At 38.4% G+C, this 9,545-nt stretch overlaps 2 protein-coding genes across 2 annotated transcripts; one reads left to right on the plus strand and one right to left on the minus strand.

Annotated features, from left to right (window-relative positions):
• On the plus strand, positions 137-1,464 carry LOC104766470. The gene has a single exon (XM_010490363.1). It carries the CDS (start codon positions 493-495, stop codon positions 1,417-1,419), a length of 927 nt encoding a protein of 308 aa, XP_010488665.1. The 5' UTR covers positions 137-492; the 3' UTR covers positions 1,420-1,464.
• On the minus strand, positions 2,066-3,215 carry LOC104766471 (stress protein DDR48-like). The gene has a single exon (XM_010490365.1). It carries the CDS (start codon positions 3,182-3,184, stop codon positions 2,279-2,281), a length of 906 nt encoding a protein of 301 aa, XP_010488667.1. The 5' UTR covers positions 3,185-3,215; the 3' UTR covers positions 2,066-2,278.

The following is a 9,545-nucleotide window of genomic DNA, read 5'->3' on the forward strand; positions in this document are numbered from 1 at the left end:
AAAAAAAGACAGAGAGAGTCACATATTGTGTTGGTATTTTAAGAAATTAAAAAACATCTGTCATTTAAGAAAACCAATTGGATTTTGTTATAATAGGTTATTACCGAAACGAAAAATAGAAAGAAGAAACGGATATTGCAAACAATTTCTGTTTGTTAAGATGAACATCCTTCAATGTCCTTACGCGTCATCCACATTCTTACATGGATGTTTCTCTTCTTCTCCCAATCTTTCTTCCTTAATCTATTGTTTTCCCCTCTAGACCTGTCTCTATCCAAAATCTCCCGAAAATTCTCCCAAAACCTATCTAATTCTCAATCTGATCTCTATTGTTCGTTTGTCTCCTTACTCACATTCTTGGATCTGCTGAACAAGCCACAAGGAGCTTCGTTCACGAGCCTTTGAGAGAAGTCCGGTACCATTGGTTGATATGTAAAACCGAATTACGCTAGAAATTTGTTATCTTTTGTGTGTAAAATTTGACAAACGATCATGTCGTTTAGATCACATTCGACGGGGAGTAGTCAATTCGCAGAGAAGATAACAGAGGATCCTGTAACGTATAAGACAGCACAAAGCACCGTGACGTGCATCTACCAAGCACATATATCTGGATTTTGGAGGAATGTGACGGTATTGTGGTCCAAGAATCTCATGAACCATTCGCTTATGGTCATGGTGACTAGCGTGGAAGGTGATATGAATTACTGTTGCAAGGTTGATCTCAAGCCCTGGCATTTTTGGAACAAGAAAGGCTATAAGTCGTTCGAGGTGGAAGGGAACCCGGTAGAGGTGTATTGGGATTTTAGGTCTGCGAAATTCGTGAGTAGCCCCGAGCCGAGTTCGGATTTCTACGTGGCTTTAGTCTCAGAGGAAGAGGTGGTTTTATTGGTGGGTGATTACAAGAAGAAGGCTTTCAAGAGAACAAAGTCGAGGCCCGCTTTGGTAGAGGCTGCCTTGTTCTACAAGAAAGAAAACGTGTTTGGCAAGAAGTGTTTTACGACCAGGGCTAAGTTTTACGACAAGAAAAAAGAGCACGAGATCATTGTGGAAAGCTCGACCTCGGGGCCTAAAGAGCCAGAGATGTGGATAAGCATAGACGGGATTGTGTTGGTACAAGTAAAAAATCTGCAATGGAAATTTAGAGGGAATCAGACCGTGCTGGTCGATAAACAACCAGTTCAAGTGTTTTGGGATGTGTATGATTGGTTGTTCAGCAAGCCAGGGACAGGCCACGGTATGTTTATATTTAAACCAGGGAACGGTGAAGATAGCGACATGGAAGGGAGTGGTCACGGTGGTGGTGGAGGTGGTGAGAGCGATACAAGTACAGCTGGGAGCAGGTATTATTCGACCAAAACTAGTAACCCTTGGCCGCCCGAGTTTTGCCTTTTTCTTCATGCTTGGAAACTGGAGTAGTAGTATTGGAAACAAGAAGCTTTTGCCTGTTCACTTATTGTTGTTTCATGTGGTTGTAATTTATATTTTTCCGCGTATGTTTTTAATATACGATGACAAATAACACAGTCATGAAAAATGTTATGCCGTACATAGAAGAGATACTTGTAATGCTATAATTGCACCCTCACGATACACTTTTTCTACCACAAGGTTTTTCTTATATGTCTTGTTTTAAAAGAGTTTTGAACTTTTTATTCATCTTGTCGAACCTAACATTATTGTATTGTGGATTTTAATCCATGAACCAACGCTTAAAAATTGAATAATATATAAACAACTCACGCAGAATCTAACGAAACATCAATCCACAAGAATCTGAATCAGAGTTCTGATCATGTAATAAATTTGTGAGGGTACGTATAAAATCCACAAGAAGCTAAATTGTAGTTGTAATCCTGTGATTGATTAAACTGTCAGAGTAGAACACACTAGTGTTTGGGAAAAATAATCAAATTCCGTAAAATTGAAACATTAGAAATACCTTATTTAATAACTAAACAACTTTAAAAAATTCAGTATGACGTATACAAATGTAAATATTTTATTTACTATTATGAATAATACTGTATTTATGCTACATTATCTTATATAATATGACAAAGTTTCACATAACTTTTCCTCTCGAGCTGACTTGTGGCAATTATTACTCCAGTGGAAGAAAACTATAACCTTGTAGAAGTAATAATCATTCCATAAAATTTTAAATGACTTATACGAAAAAGGTTAACTAATAGAAAAAAACCTGCAGAATATAAACTAACTCGGAGTTTAAACTTTAAAGAAAAGGAAAGAGCAAGTGGATTTTATAGTTAGTGTCTTAGTGAGAAGGGTGGGGAATCGGGTGGACAAAGAACTTCATGTTGTTGTTGTTGCAGCCGTTGTGGTCTCCACTGACGAAGTAGTAAGTCTGAACCTTACGAAGAAGCAACTTGAAGCCCCATGATGGTGAACCTCGTCGTGCGGCCAGCTTCTTGCCTCTGGTCACATCGCATCTGTTGAAGCTCTTCATGTCTGGGAGCAAGTAGACGTCGTTCTTCTTGTTGTGGTGCTTCATCTTGGATAGGGTTTGATCATTGTTGTTGTTGTTATACGTGAAAACAAGAACATCGTGGACGTAGAAAGGGGCATGCTTTGTAGCCCATTCTGTGTAACCGTATCCGTTTTTCCACACAGTAACCGCAATCTTTCTCCCCCTCGTTATTGGAGCCGTGTGGTTGTACGTAGTAGAACCGGTGATGCTTGAGTGGTTTAAGCCCGAGCTATGATTGTTGTGTGTAGAACCAACGATGGTCGAGTGGTTTGATGAGCCCGAGCTATGATTGTTGTGTGTGGAGCCAGTGATGCTCGAGTGGTTTGATCTCGTGCTATCGTTGTTGTGTGTAGGGCTAGTGCCGCTTGAGTGATTTTGGCCAGGGCTGTGACTTTTGCGTGTAGATCCAGTACCGCTAGAATGGTTTGATCCAGAGCTGCTTCCCCAATCAGTATCTGTACCGTCTGAGCTCCATCCCCAACCCCAGCTTGAACCACCCGAGTTAGAGTCTTCTGAACCACCAGAAGCCGAGCCAGAAGAACCGCCAGAGTTGCCGGAGCTCCATCCCCAACCCCCGTTAGAACCGGACTGGCCGGAGCCCCAACTCCAGCTCCAGGCTTCAGCACTCCCGGAGAAGACGAACGCAGTAACCAGGAGAACTACGAGTAGCCTTCGTGCCGTAGATAGACCCATAGCTTTGATCAAATATATTGACTGCTTTCTCTTTTTTGTTTTTCTTTGTTTGTTTTGCTTTTGTGAGCTCTTTAGAGTTTAGAGGTTCTGTATTTATAGAGACTAGGATGGGTTAGAGAGTCGGTTCCCAAATTACATAGGAAATACAATTTTCCGTATCCATATTTATAAAACAAGTGGATCAGATAAATTTATCTAGCCCTTGTCTTTATCACCATATACGACATTAGATTCTTCCAATTCCTAATTGACTTTAGTTTTATTTTAACAAAAATAAGAATGAAGGCAAGAAAAGAAGCGTGGTCCTTTATATCAGTTTCGTATAACACATGGAAGAAGTGAAACTGTTTTAGAAAATGAATTTTTTTAGTTTAAAATTTAATTATAAATTCCTATATTTATATATTATTATAGCTTGAATTTTTTAAGATTACTACAAATAGGGATAGGCCTGAGCACTAATATCCGTTACCCGTATTCGATCCATTACTCGGTTCGTACCCGTCCCGAAAAAAAGGTACCCACTGCTTTAGGATCGAGTAAAGGGTATTATAATTATATTACCCGTGAGTAAGGGACGAGTAAAAGGTATTAGTTTAGTTTTTAATACTCGTCCTGTTACTTGTCCCTTTACCCGTTTTGTTACCCGACCCATAAATACCCTTTATTATTTTGTATTATTATTATTTATTATTAATTTATAAATATATTATAGAGTTAAAGTTAAAACCTAACTTCAACTTAGTCCAACTGGACTCCCAATTGAATTAATATTTTATTTTTATTTTTTAAGTTTGTAATTTTCTAATTTTTGGACCTATATGTTGTATACATTTATGAATTTTTCCTTTTTCGGATTTTGGAATATGAAATTATTATTGCGATTATTGACAATTTTTTTATCGAATATTCATTTTCCGGGTAAGGGTAAAGGGTCGGGTATTTAAAGGGTCAACTATTTTTTTCCGGATATCCGTTTTTCCGGGTACCCGTTATTTAAGGGTCGAGTACGAGTAATTTTTTTCTATTACCCGTTAGGGTCGGGTCGAGTAAAAGGTATGAGAAAATTCATGGTACCCGTCCCGTGCCCAGCCCTAGATAGGGAGACCCAAAACTTAAAATAGATGATCAGATCTCTATTATATGTGGAAGGAAGACATTGAAGAAACAACGTTTTACCATGTGATTTGTAATTGACTTCACTTAACTTGTGATATGGGATTTTAATTTCAACTTTTGCTTATGGCTTCACTTAACAACAAAAAAAAATGATGAGGATTTGCCTTTAACAATGTCGTGTGTTAAGGTATAGAGACACACAACACATTGATTTACACTTGGAACGCGTCAAGCCAACGCTTTTCTCTTCAATCTTATTAATAAAATTTATCTCTTACAATGATACAATTTTGTCTCGGCCCTTACTCAACCTATTCTACCCAATAGGATTGATCACGACTAAGAATGAATCTGAAACTTTTCTTTTCTATCTAACACAACACCCTGTGTAGATCTAAGAGAAGAAAACCAACCCTGTATCTTTTTATCTATAAGAGAAGAAAACCAACCCTCTCTCTTTTCTATCTAAACTCTCACCAGTGTAGATCTAAGAGAAAGAAAAAATAATTCTCTGCACACTTAATCACCTCCCTGATTAACGTCACAGAGAACTGGGAACACACCTTCTAAGCCTTATTTTTCTGGCTTCGAAGTTTACAACTGTATAAATATTCTAGAGTGCTCAACTTGACTCGTGGCCTACTCCTAGAATATATATACACGACTAGTGAAACCCTAGAAGGTGAATCTCCAAGTATCAAGGGATAAGGAAACTATTTGCTCTCAACCTTATCTTTTCCTTATTTGTTGTTGAGAATATTCTTCATATCTCCAAGGATAAGGAAACTGCTTGCTGCTCAAGTTTATCCTTTCCTTAATTTCCTATGGAGAATATTCTTCATATCTCCAAGAACAATATCGTCTCTATCTTCAATGCCAAGTCATCAACTTTCCTCGACACATCATAACATCCACTCACGTCTTGCCACGTCAGCTCACACATCCAAGTCAGCAACTCGGGCGTCTTTGATTTGATGCAGCTTCCTGATTGATACAACGCTCTGTTCGGCACAACGACTTGTTCCTCACAGCGAGTTGTTCCAGAATCTGCATTTACAATCTCCCCCTTTTTGACTGAGTTTGATACTCAAGTATCTCTCTGGTTCATCCTGAAAAGACACTCCAATAAACACAAGCCAAAACAAAACAAGCAACAACTAGACAAAACAACAGTCATTATCTAGCAAAATCAATCAATAGCTTGTTCAAACAGAACTATGATTAGGAATCTAATAATCAGAAACCCCCAGCGGGCTGCAGCGGAAACCATGTTCTTAATAGCTCTCTAATCAGACTTAATCAATTGACATATTATCAATCATTAGCAACCTAAGATCAACCAATTAATCAATTAAGTCTCCCCCATAAACAATGATTCTCCCCCTAAACCAAGTAGTTACAAGGATTCTCCCCCATAAATCCAGAACTCCTTAACATTAGGCGTTGATTAGAATTATAACAATAACCAGAACCAGAATCATTCTCCCCCAGCTTGAGTGGTCAACTAAGTCAAAAACAGACATATGTATCACAACAACATATTGAGTTATGGGAATCACTTACCTGCTAACAGTGCTTTGCATCCTTAAGCACTTTGATGATCAGTCTCGTCGCCTATTGAAACAGCTTCATGTTTGTAGGCATTTTGACTCTCCTTGCAACCAAAACTGGATGTTGGGCAATAGGATGCTGATAGTCGAGAATTCGAGCAGCAAGTAGCTCTTTGATCGAACCACAGTGTGACCGTGACCATACACAAGCTTTGCAAGAAAAAAACAGCACCTTGTGTATCATGTTCTACACTTTCAAACCTCAGTTTCACTGTAGATAACCTTCATTCTTGCATCTAGACCAGTTTCTTTGAACGATTCTACAAAGATGAACTACCTAGTCAGATGAGCTAAGCACATATCACTTCTCTAATTCGTCATCTGTAGGGAACTCAAACATATGATCATCTGTTAACTCAACAATCATCAGTCTCACATGTCTAATACCAACCTAGCCATTTACTCCTCCATAATCAAACAAAGAGTTGATTGTACATGTGAGATTCCAAATGCATAATTCCTCACAAGAACATTCACTATCTTGATCAAACCCATGACAGTTGACAGATTAGCCCACAAAACTCATATACCTTTGGTTATGTAAGGCTTAATCTCAGACACAGTTTTCAGAAGCCCAGCAGCTTCAAACATCCTCATCCATCATTATTGGAACCAAACACAAGTGTTTGTTCTTCAATGGATGTAACAGAGTATCACACACCTCTGTTTTTCACTGCAGATAACATGTCTTATCACAATCATATGCACTTGTAGATCATCAAGGGTGAGACCATCTCCTGTCACTCTTTTGTTGACTCTACGACACTGAAGTATCAACACACTTCTGCAGATTCTCTCTTAATTTAAGAAGATGTCTTCTCGGTAATACAAACGATAATGCACACGTCAAACAGCTAGTGAGACATAGACACTTGCTTCGTAGCACAATCCATCTTTTGGTAACAGTCCCTTGCATCAAATATGTTGATCAATGATGGAACTCTAATGAATAACCACCTGTTGTACAAACATGAAATAACAAATTGCAAGCACAATCTTCTGACTAGGAGCACTCATCAGCCTCCGGTACATGTAGCTCCATTCATTCGTATAATGGAACTGACACTATACTCATTTATCGATACAAAACAAGTATTAGTCTTTCGAATCGTCCTCAGACGCATGATGACTCAACAACAATCCTCTAAAGCCCTTTCACCACTAGAGCCAAGTTGTGAGTTCCAATAACAGCTACTTCCAATCCTTCAATACTCCTGGTACACCCAAATATTTAGATGAACACACAGCTCTTTGATCTTACTTACATGATCAATCTGTCGTTCAAAAAGTCAGACCCTTGATCAATTGCTGCTCTATGGATTTTACCACTTAGAGAATCATGATCCTTCTTGTGAGCTGAAACAAATGAGCTTAAACCTGAAACACTTAACACACACATCAGTGCACACTTGTTGAAAACATACAAACATTTCTCATCAACAATATTTACAATCAGCCTCGTGTTTCACCAATCAATCATATGAATTTAACTACAAAACATTGATTTACAACACATTTTTTTCTTTTCAGCCTTTTATACACAACCTCAGACATTCAAACATCGTTAATCACACGAATTGAGGGAACCAGAAAAGCAATAGACCATCAATAACACTTTTATATTAATTTTTACTTCTTAAGGTAAGAGGCTTTCATACCTTGAGATATGTTATGTGATGTGTGCCAACCACTTGTTCAGGACTTCACCAGAAACTACTACAACCTTTTGTGAATTTTCAAAGAACAACTCTATGATCAGTGGCTAGTCTTTCGCTCTGGCATGCCTTTGATTCTCATGGTTCACTATCAACGGGAAGTAGGCAGCTGAAATTTCCTTTGGAGAGTGCATTGACAGGAGTGTATCAAGTCTTTTTTTTTTTTTTTGACTTTTCATGATACACTACATAAATGATCTTCACAGTTTGATGATATGAACGATCTTCTGTTGAATCTCCTAATTTCTATCAGTGATATCACTTGACTTCTCAACCGCGAATATTTGTGCATTCTCTTGTTATTATTCTTCAGGGCTCTGTTGCAGACGTACCAGCCACATTACTTTTTTTTTTTTTTTTAAACTTTCAAACCACTGGTACTTCTTTCAGAATGTAATGCATAATAATGCCTCTCCTCAGCTCTTTGACCTCCTCCTTCACGAAAACGTTTTACGAGATCCCCGATATGAACTGGAATGACAGGCAACTATTTTCCACTGACTCTTGCTTAGACAGAGTGTTGATCTTTTATACATTCTAGGAATTCCATGGCCTGCTCTGATGCATGTCCATGTATCTGATCAACACAACTCACCAAACATATTAGATCTCACAAACACCAATGAATTTTCTCAGAATCATGTGTTAATCCAAGTTCAATGGTTTTTTGTAAACAAATCAACAATTTGCAAATCAGTGCTCTAATGTTCTATTACTATCAGTTTCTCCACAACTACTCTATGAATAAACTGATATTCAGGGTCCTGTAATTTAATTTTAGTATCTAATACATGATCTACAACAATATTAGCAAACAAACAATTATCACACAAAATTGAAGCATGGTTTAAGAATGTAACGTACGCTGTTCTCAATTGTTTGATCCTCATCTGATGGCTGAAACAGGTTCCCAAGGCATTAACCTTAGATTCAACAATTGAACAAGGTACCTTAACAAGCTTCTGAGCGTAGCAGAAGATCAGCTTTGTTCCCAGAAGGCAATAGCCACTTGATCCTTCACGGTGATTCAGAGAGCGATATCTCTTAAAGTTTCTGCTAGCTCCTTTCGCATGTGCCTTTGAAATACTTGACAATCCTTTCAGCAGCTTGCATGTGTGATACAAAAACACTCACAGCTTGCAAGTACATAACATATGTCTGGTTTACTGGTAAGATACATCTTCAGACAACTGATCAGTCCACCTTACCAGTTACCATTTACACAATCTCTTGAATCATTTTCGAAGATAGAACATTTCCAACTCTCATAGGTGTGGCTTCATCTTCACTCCTTTGTTACTCACATGCACTGATCAAACATTTGGCATACTTGCATTGGTAAATGAATATCTCAAAACCTTACAGTTGCTAGTAAACAGTCTTCTAAAGAAGCCATTCCTAGCACTCCTGCTAACAACCAACTGATACAACATGAAGTTATGCACAAAGACAATCTCTATCAGGTTTCTGATTACCTCGTGTTGAAGTGAAGGTGCTGCATCTAGCAAACTCTCCTTAGAGCTTTGTACGATCACTCATGCCTTGTTCTCCACAACTTGTCCACGTTTGTCTTTTCTGTTCTGCAACAACGTCTATAGACATATTAACCACCTCTAAAGCTTTGCATGTCGCCTGTCTGAGATATATCATATTGTTGTAGTCTGAATCCATTTGCAAAGCTCTGCCTTGCCACGCCATTAACTACAGCCGCACAACTGTGGGTAGTAGCAGCAGACACAATAACTCTGCCCTCCTGAACCTTCCAGCAGCTTCTTGATGGATGTGATTCTCACAGTTTCCTGACTGCTGCAACTTACACTTAACAACAACTAGTTAATGCACTCCTTCTGAGATCATGTCTCTAGGCATCATAGAACACTGCTGATTGAGCTCTTTTGCTTGTGAATTAGATGACTT

Source organism: Camelina sativa, chromosome 19 (assembly GCF_000633955.1).
Source record: "Camelina sativa cultivar DH55 chromosome 19, Cs, whole genome shotgun sequence".
Classification (NCBI taxonomy): domain Eukaryota; kingdom Viridiplantae; phylum Streptophyta; class Magnoliopsida; order Brassicales; family Brassicaceae; genus Camelina; species Camelina sativa.

Bases quoted from the DNA above. Each gene is read 5' to 3' on its own strand.
- LOC104766470 (XM_010490363.1), top strand. From the start codon at position 493: ATGTCGTTTAGATCACATTCGACGGGGAGTAGTCAATTCGCAGAGAAG.
- LOC104766471 (XM_010490365.1), bottom strand. From the start codon at position 3,184: ATGGGTCTATCTACGGCACGAAGGCTACTCGTAGTTCTCCTGGTTACT.